At 33.8% G+C, this 22,926-nt stretch overlaps 3 protein-coding genes across 6 annotated transcripts; all 3 read left to right on the forward strand.

Moving 5' to 3' along the window:
• Nucleotides 1–2,640: 2,640 nt before the first annotated feature.
• On the forward strand, nt 2,641–3,699 carry LOC131660840 (F-box protein GID2). The gene has a single exon (XM_058930187.1). The coding sequence runs from the start codon at nt 2,929–2,931 to the stop codon at nt 3,442–3,444; it is 516 nt and encodes a 171-aa protein (XP_058786170.1). The 5' UTR covers nt 2,641–2,928; the 3' UTR covers nt 3,445–3,699.
• A 4,088-nt stretch (nt 3,700–7,787) lies between these two features.
• Nucleotides 7,788–12,425, forward strand: LOC131660841 (protein MRG2-like). 4 transcript variants are annotated; one of them, XM_058930189.1, is made up of 10 exons: nt 7,789–8,116; nt 8,191–8,244; nt 8,342–8,355; nt 8,429–8,589; nt 10,132–10,172; nt 10,431–10,535; nt 10,708–10,787; nt 11,299–11,468; nt 11,841–11,925; nt 12,074–12,425. In XM_058930189.1, the coding sequence occupies exons 1-10, from the start codon at nt 7,976–7,978 to the stop codon at nt 12,165–12,167; spliced, it is 945 nt and encodes a 314-aa protein (XP_058786172.1). In that variant the 5' UTR covers nt 7,789–7,975; the 3' UTR covers nt 12,168–12,425. The 4 variants fall into 4 exon arrangements, with proteins under 4 accessions (XP_058786171.1, XP_058786172.1, XP_058786173.1 ...); XM_058930190.1 differs by having other exon boundaries at nt 8,453–8,589; XM_058930188.1 differs by having other exon boundaries at nt 7,788–8,116; nt 8,342–8,589.
• A 2,739-nt stretch (nt 12,426–15,164) lies between these two features.
• LOC131655302 (putative receptor protein kinase ZmPK1) lies at nt 15,165–17,984 on the forward strand. The gene has a single exon (XM_058925191.1). The coding sequence runs from the start codon at nt 15,445–15,447 to the stop codon at nt 17,833–17,835; it is 2,391 nt and encodes a 796-aa protein (XP_058781174.1). The 5' UTR covers nt 15,165–15,444; the 3' UTR covers nt 17,836–17,984.
• The last annotated feature ends 4,942 nt before the right edge of the window (nt 17,985–22,926 follow it).

Consider the following 22,926-nt stretch of genomic DNA (forward strand, 5'->3'; position numbering starts at 1 on the left):
TAAACTTTTGAATTTCTATAATTAATTTATTATATTTCCAATCCAATTGCAATACTGTACAATCACGTCACGTGACTCACTATTCCTTCATTCTTCCTTCCTATTCAACATTTCAACTTCATTCTCTGATTTCTCTCTCACTCATTCTAGAGAAGCATTTGGTGTATATGTAGTACTGATAATATTTAGTCCTGAGGTTGTAATGTTGTAGTAATATTTAGAACTGAAGTTATATGATACTTGTATATGTAATATGTAGTTTATTAGTTAGTATGTAGTTTATTAGTATGAAAAACTGTATATAATATGTAGTATGAATAACTGAAGTTATATTAGTAATTTAGTATGTAGTATATGTAAAATACATAGTATGCAACTGTAAAATACATGATACACTTATATGGTAGTAATTTTGGTGTAAAATACATGTATGGAGGAATTAATTATTTTGGTGTAATTAGTATGAAAAACTTCTTTTTAATGGTACTGTAATATATGTATGGAAGAATGAATTATTTTCCTTTTTTTATTTCAGTACATTTTTATTTTATGGTGTAAACCGCAGCCCACCGAACCGATCCTAACCGCATTGGTTTGGTTTGGTTTGGATGACTTTTTAAAAATTAACCGAACCAAACCGAACCGCATGCATTTTTATCTCGCGGTTAGGATGACTTTTATGCTCAAAACCGAAGCAAACTGCACCGCGAACACCCCTACCCAACACTACATAAACTCAAAACAGTAACAAGCAGAATCTGATTTGAAAAAAAATATTGAAATCTTTTGGAAACTAAAAAATATGTTAATTTCTTTGAAAATGTATATATTCGACGTCATCAATATTAATACAATACTACATAGAAACACTAAAATGAACCGAAGTAAGTGTAGCAGACTAAATCTATATCTATGGGTGGTACCGCCTTTGAATTTTGTCTATTTAAGTCTCTCTCATTCTCGCTCAATTTGGTGAACTATTGCATCCTTTCCAAAAAGTGATTCGGCCATGTCTCTACTTTTATGGACGAATAAATTGTCCACTCCGATGATGTCATTGGTATAGGGCATCCTAGTTTTTAATAAGCTTGAACAAAGTGCAATAAGGATGTTTGCGGTGCGGTTTTGACAGTTTTGACGCTAAAAATCATCCGAACCACAACAGAAAAAATGTGCGGCTCGATTTGGTTTAGTTGAATTTCAAAAATAAAACCAAACCAAACTAATGCGGTTTGGGTTGGTTCGTTTGATTCGGATTTTTACAAAAAAATTATTGAGTCATACATACACATATAGAGGAAAATATAATTTTGTGTTTAACCGTTCATACATTACCATAAAAAAGTTTATAATTGTCAAAATAAGTTTATAATTTGATACATAAAATGTGTCTTATAATTTTATCTTAGGTCTAAAGAATGATATACATGAAATTGCATCGTAAATAAATATTATACAAAGAATACGATAAAATATATTTTGTTAAAATAGTATTTATAAATGAATAAGATTTTGTTTATTCTATACAAATTAAAATAATTATCATACAAAAAATATGATAAAATTCGCAACTAGAACTGGTCTCAAAACGGGCAGTCGCACAACACTTGGGTCGTGTCAGACAACACGACTTGTGTCAGGGAACAAGGCATGCCCGTGTTGCCCTCTGCTTCTTGATATGGGAGGGAGCTCTGGTGCAAACATGACTCGTGTCAGCTGACACGGTCCAACATTGTTGGCCACGAGTTTTGTGTACTAGAGGATTTCTCTTCTATCATTTTTAGTTCCAATTTGACTCTTGACACTCCTTATTAGCTGAAAACATAAAACATACCAGAAAATAGTAAAAAAAAAATAAAACAAGGAGAAAAAAACATAAAAATACTCAAATGTCAAAATCAGTTTAAAATCCGACATAAATATTGTAAAAAAGTGAAGATAAAAAAAAAACTTAAATCTCACCTGAGTTGACTTTAAACCTCGAATAACCTTCCCTAAAATTGTGTGGTTAAACTTTTGTATTGGGTTTGGACCACAATATTTTTTAAAGAAATTGATAGATTTAATTAATGTGTATTGCTATTATTAAATTATTTTATGTATAAAAAATGTAATGTAAATTGGTAAAATTAAAAAAATATTTATAAAAAATAATAATAATATTTACTCTACTCGTGATTCGTGAATATCAATTAAATTCTTAATTTTTTTTTGTAAAAAATAATAACGGTGAGTCGAATTTCAATTATTTAAGTTGACTTAGTTTATTATTCGCAAGATAGATTCTAAAACAATTATTTATTGCTATTAATATTTTTTGTTGGGTTAAATAAGTTTTTGGTCCCTATAAATATTCCAATTTTTATTTTTAGTCCCTCCCTGCCTTTAGGCAACGGTTTTTACAAAAAAACCGTTGCTAAAACCAACTAAAACCGTTGCCTAAAGGCAGAGAGGGACTAAAAATGAAACTGCAATATTTATAGGGACCAAAAACTTATTTAATTTTTTTTTTTTTTTTGTGAGTGGAGTAAAAGACAAACACCACTTGTTGAACCGTGCCGGTGGAAATTACCGACCATTCCCATTTCCCGGTAACAAAAATCAAGAATAAAAAAGAAGTGGAATAATACCATTAACGCAATGCCAGAAAGATAAGGACAAAATCGTCAATCAACCAAAAAAGAATCGAAACGCATTCATTTCTGTCTTTGTCGTCTTCGAAAATCTTCAAAAACAGGTGCACCCCCTATCCTTAACCTTTACTTCACCTGCCCAAGTTTAATCTCACACACCGTTATTACTTAAACCAACCCTCACTTTGTTCTATTCACACCCCCTTTCATCCTCTTCTTCTCCATTCACCAATCTTCCATCTTTCTCGTTGCAGCAGAACCAAAATCCAAAAGGGTATTCAATTCATCCGTTAAAATGAAGCGTTCACTTTCAATTTCATCAGCAACGAGCGAGGATAGAAAGATGAAAAAGCTGAAGGAGACAGAAATTGAGGAAGTTTCCGACAAGAATCGCGGGTTAGCGAGTTTCGATGAGAACATGTTGTTTGAGGTTCTGAAACACGTGGACGCGAAAACGTTAGCGATGGCTGGTTGTGTGAACAAACAGTGGCACAAAACAGCGCAAGACGAGAGACTTTGGGAGCTGATCTGTACGAAACAGTGGGCCAACACTGGTTGCGGTGAACAACAGTTGCGATCTGTGGTTCTTGCTCTTGGTGGGTTTCGTCGTCTTCATTCTCTTTATATTTTGCCTCTCTCAAAACCTCAAACATCATCGTCATCGTCATCAACATCATCGTGTTCCTCGTCTTGGGGTCCAATACCAAAGGTGGTTCGGCCGAAACCGTTACCTCGTTTAGGGAAAGACGAGGTTCATCTGTCTCTTTCTCTTCTCTCTATTCGTTATTATGAGAAGATGAAATTTCAATAACAGAAACCTATGAAATTTAAGAATTCAATCCTCCATTCCTATGTTGATTGTTGTTTTTTTTTTGTTTTGTCTGTCTTTCCTATTATTTGGAATTGATTTTTTTTTTTTTTTTGTAATTTGTGATATTTAGTTACCAGATCTGGTTTTTAATTCTGGCAATTAGTATGTCTAAGCCTGTTGAATTGAAGGGTTGTATTTTAATTTTAGTTTTAATTTTGAATTAGTATGATAAATATATATATTGAATTTGGAATATGAGATTTTTATGTTGAGATTTTTATTATGTAATTTAGTGGTTTAGGTTATGAGTGGGTGGAATAAAAAGATAGGTTATGGTGGTGGGGTGAGTTGCCGAAAGGGGGAGGTAAGGAAGGAGCAATTGGTGTTTTTCCGAATGGAGACAAAGAGACAGACGAAAGGGTGTTATAGTGGTAATAAATGTGGCTATCCTTTCTGGCACTTACTTTGGGAGAATAAGTGAACGACACACATGAATTTGGCGTTTCATTGGTTCTCAAGGACGATATTTGTCGTATGGGGGGTTTCTATTTCATTGTGAATGATAGTAACATTGTTTAGGTATTAGATCAATGGTTGGAGACTTTTGGACGAATATATTATGTCTTTTTCTAAATTTTAGCATTTTCTATTTGTTTGGGTCACAACAAGGTGAGGAAAGGTATAAATGACAACTACGATATAGAGAAATTTAACTTTAGACATAAACTCAACTAAGATAATTGTAAGAGCTACTTTAGAAGGTTTCTTTCTAATCCTTAACACTAGAGCGAGTTCTTCAATAATTTTGCTATGAAACACAATCTAGATGGAAAAAGTGGACAATTAATTGAAGTATTATGGCATTGTAGGTTTCGGTTAAAATATCCATGGAAAGAAAACATTTAAATTTTAGTTAGAGTGAAAATGTGATAAGTAGGGTGGGTGGGGTAGCTCAGTTGGCACTTGTTGGCTGAGCGGGTGTAGACTGTTGGTCCGGGGTTCGATCCTTGATAAAAAAAAATGTGATAAGTAATGTGAAAATAAATATCAAAAGAAGCTTTGTCATCATTGTTAGTTGATGGTGATTCACGCTAGATTTGATAGGCCATTGCGATCAGGAAGGTCATAATTGACCACAAATTAGATTAGGCTGTTCAGTAGGTGAAAAAAAAATAGTTTTGTAATTTGTCGCATTGGCTTGGATGGCAAAATGGGTCCGACCCGTCGTACCTGCCTGTTTTTCTAGCATTTCTTTGTGGAGCAGAGTAAGGTTTTAGCCTGCACCGTTTAACATGACTGTCCTGCCCCGTCCCATTTTTATGCGAGATTTTGCCTGCACGAGCATTAACATGAAAATTCGTAATTTTTAAATTTAAAGTCGCAATGTTCACAAGTCTGCCCTGCCCCACACTCATTTTTTTGCAAGGCGCGACAATATTTTAGGCTCATACCCCCTACAAAGTTCTCCCTATTCCGACTCATTTTTTTATACAAATTTTTGCGAAACAGATTTAAACGAGACATACATGTCTGTTTGCCACCCCTTAACTTGTTTAAAGAGCTAATATATTATTAATGTAAATGAAATTTTAGTCATTTATAAAAAAAAAATATGTAATTTTAGTCTTCTATTTAAACAAAATAAAAATTAGAAATTCTCTGTATTTTAAATGGTTTTTTTTTCTAAATAAAAAAATATTTACCATGTGCCACTTTTAATAAATATAAAAAATGCATAAATAGAACAACAATAACAACAACAACAACAACATTCGAACTCATGACCACGTGCCACTTTTTACCACGGTTGAAACTTTCAACCGTAGTGAAAGGTGACTTAAAAATACATAAAAAACAAAAATGTAGGTGCTAGGATTTGAACTCGTGACCATACACCACTTTTCACCACGGTTGGAAGTTTCGATCGTGGTGAATAGTGGGCCTAAAAATAAAAATAAAAGAAAAGCGTCTAATTGAATAGATTCTACCACGATGGATCATTTGGCCGTGATGAAGTAAAATGCAGCGGCGTTACGACAAGTACTTTTTGTAGTAGTGATTGGATTGACAATGTCAAGAAGGATTCAATGAGAACCATGTGTGATGAAACAAGTAGTGAATATGACAAGCAAATTCAATCAGAAGGTAGCAGGATTCAAGCTGGCCCAAGTAGACCTTAAAGTACAAGAAACATGCCAACAAGATTGCAAGACTGTGTGATCACATCAAATGATGTGGTTAATGATGAAGGCGAGCTGATACATTATGCTTTCCATGTAGATGCTGATCCCGTCAATGTAGTTATTGAAGTAGTAAAGGATTCAAATTGGATGAATGCTATGCCGGAGGAGCTGAAATTTATAAGAGTCAACAAAACTTGGTCACTAGTTAAATTGCCACAAGGAAAGAAAACAATTTATTTGAAGTGGGTGTACAAGCTGAAACAAAATCCTAGAGGGGTTTAATGGATATGCACTGACAGTGTAAAATAGTTTTACACCGTCATCCAATAAACAATTACCAATTTGTCATGTCATTAACTTTTTTCAAAAATAAAAGAGTGTTTTAATTGGATACATGATTGTGATTGGTTGACAGTGCAAAACTATTTTACACTGTCAGTGCATCACCCATTTTCTCATACTAGAGGAGAAGTGACCAAGCATAAAACAAGACTTGTGGCCAAATGATTTCTTCAAAGAAAAGGAACCGACTTTGATGAAATACTTGCTCTAGTTGTCAGTATTGAAACAATAAGTTCGATTCTTGGTTTAGAAAACATGAACAACTGGTCAATGTGTTAAATGGATGTGAAATGTGCATTTCTGAATGATGCTCTAGATGAAGAAGTTTATGTGTCACAACCAATTGGTTTTGAGAAGGAAAGCCAAGAAAGCAAGGTGTGCAAACTGCAGAAAACATTGTATGGGCTTAAACAAGCTCCAAGAGCTTGGAATAAGAGGATATATGGTTTTTTAAGAGAGAAACACGTGTGAAATGTACAACTAAGCACGGGGTGTGTGTTAGAAAAAACAAAGGTGAGCTGCTAATACTTTGTCTTTATGTAAATGATATGCTAATAAAAAGAGAATGAAGATTTTAAAGTTGACTTGAGCAAGGAGTTTGAGATGTCTGATCATGGCAACATCTCATACTTCCTTGGAATTGAATTCTACACACATGGAAGGAGCACACGCATTGAAGTGAAATTCCACTATCTTAGAGAATAAGTAACAAATGGAAAATTATACTTGAAGCATTGTAGAAGTGAAAATCAAATAGCTGAAGTCATGACCAAAGTTGTGCAAGTTGATTTGTTCAAAAGATTGAGAAGCATGATTTTATTTTGAAAGTTTGCTATAAAATTATTTGGCTTGTAAGGATATACCTATGGGTGGCAAAACGGGCCCCGCCCGCGGAGAAAGCCCGTTTTACCCGCACTTTTTTGCGGGGCGGGACAATGTTTTAGGTCCGCTCCCCTTAATGTGACCGCCCTGTTTTTTTGCGGGCTTTTGTGGGCACGAGCTTTTTCATAAAAATTTACTATTTTTAGGCCTAAAAATTTCAATGCCCGCGGGCTTTCTCCGCCACGCCCTCACTTTTTTGCGGGACGGGGCAAGGTTTTAGACCCGCACCCTCAAATATGCCCGCCCCGTCTCATTTTTTCGCTGACTTTTGCGAGACGGACCTAAACGGGGCGGGCATGTCCGTTTGCCACCCCTAGATATACCCGAGTGAGTATCAGATTGTTTTAGATAGTTTGTTAAAAAACTTGATTTAGGTGGTTAATGTGTATATAAACACCACCCTTCATTGTAATTGAATATATATAACATAATAAACTCCATTCTTTTTCTTCATCTCTCGGTATTTTCAATCTTTATTTTTTTTTTCTTTTCAATTCTAAAGTGTGAGGAACAAGCTTGATCATTCAAATCTTGTCTGTATCACTTGAGTGAAAAAGTAACTATTTATCATTCTTTTCACAAGAAATTATAAACAAAAATAGTTTGCAAAAGGTTGATACATAACGGATCTTCATTGCTTAGGATATATATGAAATAAGTCGGAATTCAAATCAAATTATAATGTTTATGTCATAACTTTTTATTTATATTTCATTTAGAGAGATATAGTAAAAAAATATAAAACATTAAATTATCATAAAATAAGTAAAATTAAGTTTTTAGTAAAATAAACAAAATTATAATCAACTTTACTATTTGACTCCCTTTTCAAAAAAAACTTATTACTTTTATAAACAAAATTTAATTTAATTAATTTCACTCACAATTTATAACTTTTTCCCATTTACATTGTTTTCTTAATCTCTATCAATCAATAATTAAGTGATTTATATTGTCAAGGAATGATATCTTAGTGGTGAAAAACAAAAAGTACTAACTCCCTTGTTCTTCAACAACTAAGCAATAGAGTGTTTGTTCTTTGCTGGTTGGTGTTGGGTTGTAAGAAACTCACCATTAGAGCAATAGAGTGTTGTTTGGAAGAAGAATAAGAACTAGAAATCAAAATGGGAAGTTCGAAAACAAGCAGTGATGTTTCCGATAGCAGTAGCTCTCAAACCGAACTCGAGAATCACATTTCCGCTTCTCCCTACGCTGAAGGAGAGAAAGTCCTTGCTTTCCACACTGAATTTCTTTATGAAGCCAAGGTTTTCTTCCATTCGTGTCTCTCTTTCCTTTACCGTTTTCATTTAAACCTAAATCAATGCTTTTGATTGTATAGGTTAAGCAAATTGAGTACAAGCATAAACGATGGAGATTCTTTCTTCATTATCTTGTAACCATTTCTTTCCTTTTTATTATTTCATGTGTTTTATTGTTTCTTGTGCTTTCTCAATGCTATTTATTTGATTATTCGGTTTTGATTGTTTCAGGGATGGAAGAAAAGGTAAGGTTGCTTGTGATGATGGTGTTGTTGATGATGATGATTATGTGAAGAATTGTGGGTTTGATTTTGTTAGGTTTTGTGTTTTTTTTTATTGCAGTTGGGATGAATGGGTTGTTATTGAACGGTTGATGAAACATACTGAGGAAAATATGCGGGTAAAACATGAACGTGATGCAAAATATGGCAATGAAAAGAATGCGAGAAAGCCGCGTGCATCATCGAAGGGTTCGAATGGTCAGATATTTATTTTCTACATTTTTTTTTGTTACTGGGAAAAGTTATGAATGATTTTCACTCCCCTTGAATGCTATGGTTGAGTATTGAGACACAATATATTCTCGATTTCCTTGTTTTTTATAGCATATTATAGATAGGTGACTGATCGTGCAGAAATCAGGTTAGTAGCAAGCGTAGGAAATCGTGGAGTATATATCGGTCTTGAGTCTTGATCATAGTCTATGGAAGTTGATCTTGTTTGATTAGCCTTGTAGGAGTCTAACGAGAAAGTTGGTTATAGTTTTCTTGAAGTCTAGTATGAGATGCAGAAGACTCGACCGGCTTTCTATCTGTTGGGAGTAGAGGGATATGGGGGATGAGTTTGTTTATATTATCCATTTGTTTCTTTGTAGGATTAGAAGCGATATAGATATATAGTTATGGAATTGTTGATTACATATTCGAGTTGTAGAGCATGCTTATTGAAAATACAATTCATATGCATGGTAAGAAACAGTTTGGTGCTAGACAAATTCACTGATGACGGTCCTGGGGGATTAATTGGTTCTTGATAGTTTTAGTTGTTGGTGTTTTTTAAGGGGAAGGGTTTATTCCATCTTCTCTGATTTTTGGATAATTAACTACTTGTTCTTTTCTTTCAAACAAAAACATTCTTATGTGCTTGACCTCCTATTAAACTTTTTATGGCATTCTTCCAAAAGAGTTTGAACACTGGGGAAATACAAACACTTAAACAGAAACAATTATTTTAATTTCATTTGCATTGGGTCTATCATTCAAAATGATAAGGATTTAGAGGCAGATCTCTACCGTAGAATCCAAGTAGAGTGGACGAAATTGAAGAATAATTTGGATTTTAATCAGTATTATCAAATAGCGGCGCTATGGTGTATATACATGGCGGTTTTTGGGCTCGCCGCAACGGTAAGTATCAGCCGATATTGCTAGTTTTACTGTAATATATCGCTATAATGGCGCTGCAAAGCAGCCAGTTTAGCAGGATTTTGGCTCTCCGCCATTGACAATGATTTTAATAGAAAAGTGCCATTTAAACTTCAAAAGAAAATTCTTCTTCACAGTTGAAATAATTTGAATGTTGAATGGGAGTGAGTGTTGGGCAGTAAAAGTCTAACAAGAAAGTAAACTCATTCGTGCATTGATAAGGATGTTATGATGGGTGGTTACACAAGTCAAGACAGCATTAGGAATGTAATCATTATATAGAAAGTTTGCGTAATCTTCATTGTAGAAAAAAAGATAGAGTCTTGTCTTAGGTGCTTTGAGCATGCAATGAGAATTGAGAAGGATTGGAGAAGCACCTAGGTTTGACTAGATGGATTATAGTCTATATCCAGAGTCAGAGGGGACACCAACATAAACCTGAGACATACTATGCTTCTGATCCAAACACACTCAGGCATTTAATTTAGTTTTTCTTGTACAGTATTTTGTAAAATAAATAAGAGGACTTTATGGTTTATTACCTCATTAAAATATGTTTAAACGACTCTAAGACATTCTGGGAAAAATGTATTGCAGTAGCGAGAGGCAGGAAACGGAAGAATGATTCTCTGGTTAAGGTATTTTCTCTATTTTAAATTTTATTTTGTACAGGGAAATAATCAAACATTATATGCACTAATGCATCATTGAAGTTTATGTAATTCATTTGTATCAGTATAAACTATGTTAAATTATTTGGAAAGTTCTAATGAAATATTTCAATCTTTTTGCTCATGTTTTGTCCCTGGTATGGTATGTGGTGAGGGAATGGTTGCTTACAATTTTTCTTACTACATGATATAATATAATTGGTTTTATTGTTTGCATAATGTCAGGAAAAAACTGTGGCTCTTCCTGATAAACTTGCCAACTTTCAGATTCCACCAACACTAAGGAAGCAATTAGTTGATGATTTTGAGTTTATTACTCATCTTGGCAAGGTAGAAATATTGTATTTGATGTATTAGCATTAACATTATCTATAAAAATTAGTTAGCGCCTCATTTTCTTTACGGCCAATTTAATATAGCTTTGTACGGATCACCTTTTACTTCAAAGAAAGAGGAGCTTATTATCATTTCAAAATTGTTGATTAATGTTTTTTCTCTGCAGCTTGTTAAACTTCCACGTACTCCTAATGTGAATGATATATTCAAGACTTATTTTGACTACAGATCAAAGAAAAGTGGACCGTAAGTTCATGCTCAGGCACCTTCCGTATTTAAGCTCTGTGCTGAAACACCTCTCTGTTTTGTGAGAAATAAGTGTATGCTGAACTATTTTATATATCATTTTTGGAGTAACTGGGAAACTCCGCATAAATAATGATATGTATCAATTTAAACAGCAAAGTAGGTTGAGACAGCAAACTGTTATATAATTAATTGTGTTGATTTGTTTATTATCTTTAAGAATAAATCTCTGCCTCAATCTTCTCCCAAATTATGTGTTTTTATAAAAAAAAAGTATTTTTATTAAGTCTATAACTTAGGCGTTTTCTTTCCAGTTTACACTATATCCAAAATTCCAAATAGAAAGCTCCTATATGATTAGCCTGTGCCTGAAATCTGTTTTTGTCTTTCTGCTCTTTACTGGTTTTTTCGCTTACATTTAGCATCTTGAAATCACTACCACTTCAGATATGTTTTGGATACATCTTTTATATTTCCACTTGTGATGCTTTTTATTCTATATTTGATATAGGATAGCTGATTCGGTTGAAGAAATTATGAAAGGACTGAGTTGTTACTTTGACAAAGCGTTGCCAGTGTTGCTCTTGTACAATAATGAGCGTCAGCAGTACAAAGAAGCTTGTCCAAATGATATTGTTCCTTCTTCTATATACGGTGCTGAGCATTTGTTACGTCTCTTTGGTATGCTCATTAGCCCTTCCCGAACAAGATGATTATATCATTTAGGGTTACTCATTTATTGTTTTGCAAGTGAAAGTAAACATAAGGGTTTTAAGATCTCTGTATTTTGGCATGTCACGACTTTCGACTTAATTGTCGCCCTTACACTTTGTTGTTATGGAAATACGGATAGTGGTAGAGTTGTTCAGCTGTTCTGCAAAATGCTGGTCATTTGGAATCAGCTTCGCATATGGGTTTATTGCTACGAGTTCATAGTTTTGTTAAGTCTGCAACTCTGCATTTTAAACTTTGCATTCTGTTAAGCTTTATTATTAGGACTTCTTATACTTGTGTTTCTATTTACTGATGATGCACTTTTTTTGTATTTGAAAGTTAAATTGCCAGAGTTGTTGTTCCATGCTAACATTGAAGGCGATACATTGGTAGAACTCCAGGCACAAGTAATTGACTTTCTCAGGTATCAATATTTCCCTTCAAATTTTATATGTAAATGGTCATTGACTATTAATTTAATTGGGAAAAATAGATTTACTGGCGGCTGACATTTAACGAATATACAATGTTATGTAGTTTAGGAAGGGCTAATCTTATCTGTTATGGTGCAGGTTCTTGCGAAAAAATCAGAGAGCATTTTTCCTTTCTTCTTATCATGTCCAGGAAGATGTTGAGAACAGCAGTGACAAACGATTTTGCACATAATATCACAGAGCATCTGCTGTTGCAGAATGCTTGTTAAAAATGCAGTTTATTAACAGATCAAAATGTTGTCACATTAGGTTTGTTGAGTGTTACTTGTAGTCTTGGTAATCCAACCTTTTCGGGGTAAATGGAGATGAACTATTTAAAGGATGCTACTGACCCTCATTTTAAAATGTCAGTTGCATCTCTGAAATTTATTTAAGGTTTAGTCTGTTGTTGAACGAAAAGATTTCTATCGATGAGGTTTGTGGTTGAGTAGCTTTTTAGTATTGTACATGTGATATCGGTTTCTATCATCTGTTCATCACAGTCCTGGATTCAGTGAATGTTAGAATGTAAATTACAGTCTTGACGCGTACATAAACTAAAATAATATAGCTTCATATATAAGAGAGATTTACTTGAGATGGAATAGTAAGCAATCAGACCAAAATCCAATAAATATTTGATCTAACAAATAGTGGCAATTGCTGAGATTGTTATCTCTGAAATGTTTTAGGGCTATGGGCATATTTATGAAAAGGAGCAACGTTGACTGCAGGTATTTGACGTAGTAACGCAGTCGGTTCACTGTGATGGTTGGTAAAAATCGGCACAAAAATCCAAAGGCTACGGTTGAGCTGACTATTAGACTCTGTCAATTTTGACAGTAGAAAATCCTATGGGTAGCATGTTCAATTCTGGCACCTGGAGATTCATAAAGCTAATCAGCAAGATTTTTTCAAAAACTTAAGCAGGTTTGAATTCTTAACAAAATAAAAATACTCACATTAGTTTATCATTATCTTACATCGTTTACAGTTGAATATATTTGTTTCATATCCAAAAGAATTCAAACCTCCTTGTTGCAAACAAAAAAAGGAGATAAAAAATCTTAAATGAATTGTCAAGAAATAAAATAAAAACATTAAATGAATCTAAGGGGGATGTAAAGACTTGTAGCACTATTTTAAATGCAACACTTGCCTATACTTAATATTGTTTTTTTTTTGTTGCTGACAGAACTGATAGTTACATCGTTAAATTATAGGTGCCCGAGGATAGTAAATTACATAAAGAAAAACAAAACTCAGATAGCAAAATAATAATGGGCTAAGAGTATCTGCGATGACATTATCTAGATATTTTTTTTATAGAATATTAAAACGTTTTTTAGTTTTTTATTTTTTTTTTATTTTATTGACGGAACTTCTCCAAAAAGAATATTCAAGACATATATACCATGGTGAAATGTTTCTTGGTTTTTCTTCTATATTGTAGAAACTGTGATGTGGTATAATGAATAAATAAGTTACTATATTATCAATTTAACCGTGGTTAATTTTTTCAACAATTAATCATTAAAAAAAGGGAGTTTTTTATTTATTTATAATTTTTCATAGTTTGTTGTCTTTAACACAATATCTATGCTCTGCATAAATATGTGATTTGAAAATTGAAAAATTGTTTGATAAAATGTTGATACGTTGTTATATTAAAAACATGGTGTCAAAAAGACGGCGGCAGTAAAACATGAACTAATAAGATGCAATGCAAATTATGTAACTAATGGAACATATTTTTTGGGTGGTACTATTTTGAAAGGATATGTAAGGAAAGATAGACAAAAAAGAAATTCTATTTACCTCACAAATTTTTTTAAATTGACTATTAACATAGTTTCTAAGTTCTTAACTTCCCATTAAAATCTCGATGCCACATATCCATAAAAAAAACCTTAAGACAAGTCATCTCTCTTATAAATTCAACACTTATTTCATTTCTAATCGAGTTGAAATTTTACCACTTTCCCACTTAAAATTTAATAATATCATATGTAAATTTATTATTTTTTGTATGCGACCCATTAATGAAAATCATTAGATACAAATTTGTTTCTAATATATTTTGTAACATATCGTTTTAAAATATATTAGAAACTTTATTTTTTTCCCTAGAAAACAAGAGCAGTCAATTTAACTCTTTAACCATTTCTTAAATTCTACCGGCGGAATATACATCTTTAGAATAATTCTATTAAGATTCTGTTTTGGTTTTTAAAAGGAATGACATCTTTCATTATTCCATTTATTTTAGAACAGAATATATATCCAAAATAACAAATCCAACTTCCTTAAGGGTCTGTTTGGTTCAAATGAGGGGGAGGGGAGAGGAAGGATTTTAATGGAGGGAAGGGGAGGGGAGGGAAGGAGAGGGATTTTTATTAATTATATGTATGTTTGGTTCAAACGAGGGGAGGGGAGGGGAGGGAAAAGATTTTGATTAAAAATGTGTTTGGTTCACGAGGGGACAGGAGAAGTTTTATTAATAATTTACATTTTTATCCTTATGATTATAACTGATATGATATTCAAAGGTGAAAATTTCATAAATAATTTTTTGGAAATAATATTTGTAATATTGAGTGATTAAAAATTTATAACTTACTACATAACGTTAAAAAAATTGAATACACTTAATACATATTATAACTTTCGACGCAAAATTATCTATCTGTTGATAACAACTTTTAAATACATAAAATAACTTATTGTTATATATATATATAATAAACAAAATAAATGAATGGTTTAAAATTTTATATAAAATATATATAATAGAATATATAATAAAATTTTAAAAAAATTAATATAAATAAACATAAAAATTATAATTATAATAAAAAATTAAAAATTGTAGTGATTATAACTTTTATTAAATAAAAATAATAATTTTAAGGTAAAAAGTAATTATAATAAATTGATATAAGCAATAGGGAAAAATCACAAAAAAGAAGAAACAGACGAAAGAAAATAATAATTTTGAAATAATAAAATAAAATTAAGGATATTTTAGTAAATATATTAATTTATTAAATATCAACAGTCACATTCCCTCCCCTCCCCTCCGAATCCCTCCGATTCGGGGGACGCAAAAAATATAATTTGGAGGGATTTTGCTCCCCTCCCCTCCTGATCTCCCATCCTAAAAATTGAACCAAACACAATTTATTATAAATATTCCCTCCCCTCCCCTCCATTTACCTCGAACCAAACACACCCTAAAACAAAAAATCACTGTCACTATCACCACAGTCATGCAGAAGTAGAAATGTTCTTAGTCAATGCGTGAACACCTAGACATATTGATGTAGTAATAATTCTAATGAAATATAACGTGAACTTTGCGATACAAAATTAAAACTAATATATGCTGCATTAAATTTACTATACATATTGAGTATTTGTGATGTGAACTACATTGAAAATATTCCATAGCTATTCTATACAAATTAACCATGCATTTGATCCTTCTCCCCTTGCTTTTGTTTCTACAACTTTCACCATCTTCTGGATTGGATACTATGAATCAAGGCTCATCCCTCTCAGTGGAAGAACCAAAAGATATCATAGTATCACAAAATGGCATGTTCTGTGCTGGCTTCTATGCTGTTGGTGAAAATGCATATTCCTTTGCCATTTGGTATTCCGAACCAAATCACCAAACAGAAAACCTTACCTTAGTATGGAATGCAAACCGTAACCAACCCGTCAACGGAAGAGGCTCAAAACTCCATCTTCTCAACAATGGTAACCTTGTCTTAAAAGATGCTGATGAGTCTCTCGTTTGGTCCGCAAACACTGTCTCACTCTCTTCTATGCATCTCGTTCTTTTGAACACAGGTAACCTCGTTTTACGCGAAGTAAATGGTGTTACTTTATGGCAAAGCTTTGATTCTCCTACTGATACGCTTCTGCCACAACAAGTTTTCAACAGACATTCCAGAATTGTTTGTTCAAGAAGCGAAACAAACAAGTCGTCTGGTTTTTATATGCTGTATTTCGACAACGACAACATTCTTCGTCTTCTTTACGATGGTCCTGAAGTATCGAGCATTTATTGGCCGGATCCTTGGCTTACTGTTTGGGATGCTAAAAGGGCTGCTTACAATAACAGTAGAGTTGCGGTTTTGAACACTCTTGGTAACTTTAGTTCATCAGACGATTTCAATTTCATGACATCTGATTATGGAGATGCAGTGATGCAGAGAAGACTTAGACTTGATCCTGACGGAAACATTCGCACTTACAGTCGAAAACAAAGCGGAGAAAACTGGTATATTTCATGGCAAGCCAAATCAAGACCTTGTAGAATTCATGGTGTTTGTGGTGTAAATAGTTTGTGCTCTTATTATAATGACAGTGCGAAATGTTGTTGTCTTCCGGGATACAAAATGAAGAATCCTCTAGATTGGGCTTATGGATGTGAGCCAGAATTCTCTCTGCCATGCAAGAAAACTCAGTCTCAGTTTCTAGTTATATCCAATGTGGAGTTGTTCGGTTATGATTATGGAATCTTTGTAAATTACACACTTGCTCGGTGTAAAGATTTATGCTTACAATTATGCAATTGCAAAGGTATTCAATATGCCTATGTCAAAGCAGGTAGTGGTATACCTGATACTTACACATGTTACCCGAAGCTGCAGCTGCGAAACGGGTATCGAATACCTTATTACAACGCTGATTTGTATTTGAAACTGCCGGCAAACAGTTCATACACTTACAAGGAATCAATGAATGATAAGTACAAACTTGCTTGTCCTACAAATCCGAAACCAATAACTCTTGAAAGATCATACGAAGAAGTTCCCGAAGGAAGGTATATTAAGTTTTTGCTTTTGTTTGTTGGGGGAATGGGTGGACTAGAAATCTTGTGCATATTTTTTATACGATTTTTCTTTGTAAGAACAAAAAATAGTTCAAGCACAAGAGTGTATAATAGTATGTTCATAAATGATTTTAGAAAATTCAGCTATTCTGAATTGAAAAAAGCAACAAAAAATTTTAGTCAAGAGATTGGAATAGGTGCAGCAGGAGTTGTATACAAAGGATTACTGTTGGATGAACGAGTCATCGCGGTGAAGAGACTCACAGAAGCTAATCAAGGCGAAGAACAGTTTCTCGCGGAAGTAAGTAGCATCGGAAGGCTTAACCATATGAATTTGATAGAATTGTGGGGGTATTGTGCAGAAGGAAAACACAGAATGCTTGTGTATGAGTTCATGGAAAATGGTTCTTTAGCACAGCATTTAAGGTCTAGTGGATTGGATTGGCCAAAGAGATTTGACATAGCTTTAGGTACAGCAAGAGGTTTGGCTTATATTCATGAAGAGTGTTTGGAGTGGATTTTGCATTGTGATGTGAAGCCACAAAACATACTTTTGGATTCTGATTATCAGCCAAAGGTGGCAGATTTTGGATTGTCAAAGCTAAGAGACAGGAGTGATGCTAAATTTTCTAGTTTTTCGAAAATACGAGGAACAAGAGGTTATATGGCTCCTGAGTGGATATTGAATCATTCAATAACATCTAAGATTGATGTTTATAGTTATGGAATGGTTGTGTTGGAAATTATAACAGGAAGGAGTGCAACAAAACATGTTGATATGGGAGAGGGAGAAGAGAAACAAGGCTTGGTTATATGGCTGAGAGAGAAAAGATATACAAGAAGTGCATGGGTTAGTGAAATTATAGACCCTACCATAGAAGAAGGTTATGACGAAAGTGAAGTTGAAGCTTTGGCTGAAATGGCTTTGCAATGTGTTGAGGAAGATAAGGACAAAAGACCTACCATGAGTCATGTGGTGGAAGTGCTTCAGAAATTGAGCCGTGAAAATGAGCTGTGAGGTTTGGTTTGGTTTGGTTTATTTTTCAAAATGTCCGAATTTGATGAAGGGTTTGTACAAATAGTGTGTCTCTTGTCTTGAATGTAATTGAGAGTGAATTTTTGTATAAATTTTGATTATTGTACTTGTTGAGTATGACTCATTGTAGAGATTATTATGGGTATTGTTGAGTATAGTTCATATTGTGGAGATTATTATAGGTAGAGATAATTGTTTGTTGTGGGTAACTCAAGATTAGGGTTTAGGTAAACAGAGCCCTAGTATTATATATATGACTTGCAATATTGAAATCTTAATTCATAAGATAGAAATAAAGTGAATTATAGCTGCTCTATAGTTGCAGAGGTAGGCATTATTGGCCGAACTGCGTTAACAAAAATCGTTTGTGTTCATTTTCTTTTACTTTCGTTTATCTTTAATATTATATATTGGTTGTTGTTGTAACAATTGGTATTAGATGAAGGTTAAATTTGATGGAAAACTCGAAGTAACAAGGTTCGATGAGACGAATAATTTCGGATAATGGCAAATGAGAGTTAAGGATATGTTGGCCCAACAAAGTTTATAGAAGGTGTTGCGTGAGACGAAACCAAACTTCATAGAGAATATCGATCGGGAAGAGATGAAGGGGAAGGCCGCATGATTAGTTCCCCTATATATTTTAGACGAGGTGATGTATCATATGCTTGGGACATTATCACAGAGTCGATATATGTCTAAGACACTAATGAAAAAATTGTTCACGAAACATCAACTATATAATTTGAAGATGCAGGAAGGATCTATTTTGCAACAACTTGTGAATGTCCTTAATAATATAATCGCCGATCTGGCGAGGTGTGGAGTGAAAGTTGATGACGAAGATAAGGAAATTATCTTGCTCTTCACGTTATCAGGTTCTTATGACCACTTGATGACTAATCTTACCTACGGTAAATACGCTATCAATCTTGACGTTCTTACTACACTTTTGTCTCATTCTCAAAGGAGACAAAGTATAGAGAAAAGAACTCAAGGTGACTGTTTGCATGTGAATCAGAGTCAAGATCATGGGCGAAACAAGGGTAATTGTGGTTTTGGAAAGAAGATATCTAAACCAAGGAATCTTAAAACATCTGAGTGTTATAGTTACAAACAAATTGAGCATTGGAAGAAAGACTGTCTAAAAAAAAGTAGGGCTCGTCTAGTTCTGCAAATGTGGTTCAAATCGATAATTCTTGCAATGAAGCAAATATAATGTAAGTTTCATCAAACAAGTGCAAAAATGCGTGTATTCTTGACTCTGATTGTTCTTACCACATGAAGTTGCAATGTGAATGATTCACTACATTCAGGTAAGGTAATTTTGGATTTGTTTATCTAGGTGATAATAAAACATGTATTATCATTGGAATGAGACAAATTAAAATTTCAATGGATGATGGTGGAATGCAAACGTTGAACGAAGTTAAATACATTCCAGAATTGAGAAAGAAATTGATTTCCCTAGGTATTCTACAGACAAATGGTTTCTCCTATAGGTCTGATGGAGATAAGGAAATTATGAAGGTTAGCAAGGGTACATTGACTGTGATGAGAGCAAGGAAGACTCTAGGTAACATCTAGAAATTATTGGGGAAACACTATTGTAGGTGATGTTGCATCAATTGAGTCTTATAATGATGCAATTAAATTTTGGCATATGCGTATGAATCATCTTAGTGAGTATGGGATGATGGAACTTCATAAGATAAATCTATTTAAGGGCGTTCGTAGCTGAAATCTGGAATTGTACAAGTATTATATACTTGGAAAATAGTGTTGTGTTAGGTTCAAGACCAGAAAACAACAAACACAGGGAAATTTAGACTATGTGCATTATGACGTGTGAGAATCTACTAAAGAGGTTTCCATGAGTGGTTTCATGTGTTTTATGACTTTCACAAATGATTTTTCTTGTAAGGTTTGGGTGTATTTGTTGAAGCTGTCGTGTTAGCAGCAAAAGTAAGTTTTACAATTATTGTATCCATAGTGATCAGTGGTTTTAAAGATATAGTAGCAGTGTTTTATTATTCTAAGTAGGTGATAGAATTAGAGTTTGGCCTAAATCATCCCTACAAAACTGACTTATAAGGTGGGGGATGTCATTATCTATAAACCATTTGTGGGCTCTAGCTTTAACCAATATGGTACTTGGGTTTTTCCCAATATACTCACTCATGCCCAACACTGTTGGGCTTGATGCATGGATATAAACGATGGGTGGCCCGAATTATGAATATGTTGAACTTGGTTTTTCCAATAGATCCCTTGCACCCAACACTATTGGGCTTGGTGCATATATAATAAATGGATGTTTCGAATTGATAGACTCGTGATACCATAATAGAATTAGAGTTTGACGTAGCTCATCCCTACAAAACCAGCTTGTAAGGTGAGGGTGTCACTCTATATAAACCATTTATGAGCTCTATCCTTAACCAATGTGGGACTTAGGTTTTTCCCAATAGTAGGAAAAAAGTTTTGTGATTTTTATGACGTGGAAGGTCAATGATAGAAAATAAATGACAGAAAGTGAAGTTGGAGATTTCATTGTTAATAGTAAGAATACTTGTTAGGGGTAGATTTCATCATTACGTATCTATCATGCACATCCATAAGTCAGTAATATGCTCCTCTACTCAGCGTATGATACTACCACATGTTACCCTCATTCACATATTATTTCGGTTTCCACACTGTGAGATCATTGCATTACCCAATATCTAATATATCAAACTATTAACCAACACGAGTATTAAGTCTCAACAGTCACAAAGTAGCGACACTCTATACTGATCCTGCTACAATATGTGTGGATTTTAGACCTATACCTATGTCTAGGTTTAGTAATTAATAGATGATTATCTCGGGTCTAGTAATTACAAACAACTTTTGATGTCAGGTCACACCATAAAAACTATTTTTAGGCTACAAAGCTAAAACAAGCATTAATATTAAAAAGTCATCAATATTGCAGCATGGGTAGATTTACATAGAATTCCATGACCTATTTAGTACAGGAATATAACGAATACATCTAACCTCAACAATATAAGTTTTAGCTACACTTGCACATGCTTAGCGTAACCGTTGGTCTTTTCTGAGAAGTTGACTTCGAAAACGGTATCTACTCTGTCACCTGAGTAGTGCTTCCGTCTTCAAACTTCCTTAGTATTCTCCTATTATTGATCTTAGTGAATCTAATCCAATTATTTACTCCTCTGATCCACCAAAACTCCTTTTGCAATGAACTGAAAACTTCTATTTGTAGGAATAATTCTAAGGCTCTTGCTTGTGCATCGTCCCTGCGCCCAACACACCTACACTACTATGCCACTTTGACCAACCAAATTTTATTTTTTAGCTAGCAATGCTAGCATGCCTTCCACGTATCCTTGGCTACCTTTGCTTGCCCAATGCACCCCCTTCGACTAGAGTGCTAACCCTTTCTTCACAGGAAGTACTTCCACCTAGTAGTCATGCCACCTAGCCATATTTTGTGCCTAGCATACTTGTAGCTTGGGCCTAGGGAGCCTTGCTTCTACATAATTTTTCTTTTGCTTGTTTCATATATGCTAATTCATGTTTTTCCAGTTCTTTTCACCTATTTTTGATTAATGCTTATAAAAATATCTAAACATGTGTTTTATTACTTTTCACAGATAAATATGGGATTTTTGTAATAATTACTTGTGAAACAAGTCCATAAGTGCTGGCGTATTTAACGTAAATTAGACACTTATCAAAAGCACAATTATGAAGTCTTTACCAAATTCAATTTGTGGAATGTAGAGGTAGAAAATCAAACAGGTAGAAAAATCAAGTATTTGCAGTTAGAAAATGTGACAAAGTATACAAATTTGAAATTCAAGAGGTTCTGTGAAGAACAAGGTATTCAAAGACATTTCTCAGTTTGCAAGACACCATTACAAAATGGTACGTGTGTGTGTGTGTGTGTGTGTGTGTGTGTGTATATGAGAGAGATAGAGAGAAAAAATGAATAGGTCTCCAATTGAAAGGGTAAAATATCTTTTGTTAAATGCTGGAATATCAAAAGGTTTATGGGCAGAGACAATTAACATGGCATTCTATCTGATCAACATGTCACCATAAGCTTTATTGGAGGGAACAGTTGTAGAGAAGGTATCGACATATAATTCTATTGATCTTGAAAATTTAAGGATTTTTGGGTGTCCAGCTTATGTGCATATATCCAGTGAAGATCGACCCAGACTTAAGCCAAAGTCAAAGAAATGTGTCTTTGTCAGTTACACAAAAGGTGTGAAGGGCTTCAAGTTATGAGATCCGATTAAAAGAAAGATGGTAATAAGTATAAATTATTTTTTGTCGAGCAGTTAATGTTAAAGATAACATTTTCAACATATGTATCACCATCTGAATGAGAAAATTTCTGGACCAGGTGATTCAGGTGGATGTTGATATGCTATCAGTGAACACTATGCAGGTAGTGCTTGAACAACAGGAGGAACCAGACTCTGATACTAAAATTGACCATGAACATGAAGTTTCAGGTATAGTACATGATTATATTCTTGTACGTCACAGAGAGCACATTTCAACCAAGCCACCTGGAAGATATGAGCATGAAGACTTGCACGCTTATGCATTTCTTACTAGTTCTAGATGCCCTTCTACTTTTTGGGAGGCTATATCTAGTCATGAGAAAGATAAACGAATTAGTGCAATGGGGGATGAGATGGAATCCTTGAATAAAAATTAGACATGGGATCTTATTTACCTTCCTAAGGGAAAAAAGGTCATCAGTTGTAAGTGGATGTTCAAGATAAAACCAATAGTAATAGAAAAGGAAAGGGAAAAGTTCAAAGGGGGTACTCACAGCATAAGGGGATTGATTATGATGAGATTTTCTATCTGTTCATTAGTCATAATTTTATCAAAATAGTGTTAGTCTTGGTAGCCATCCGAGACATGCATTTAGAGTAGATGAATGAGAATACAACATATCTTTACGGTAATATAGATAAGAAAATTTACATGGAGCAACCTGAGGGATTCAGATTGGACATGCTAGATTAGTTTCTAAATTGA

Source organism: Vicia villosa, linkage group LG3 (genome assembly GCF_029867415.1).
Source record: "Vicia villosa cultivar HV-30 ecotype Madison, WI linkage group LG3, Vvil1.0, whole genome shotgun sequence".
Classification (NCBI taxonomy): domain Eukaryota; kingdom Viridiplantae; phylum Streptophyta; class Magnoliopsida; order Fabales; family Fabaceae; genus Vicia; species Vicia villosa.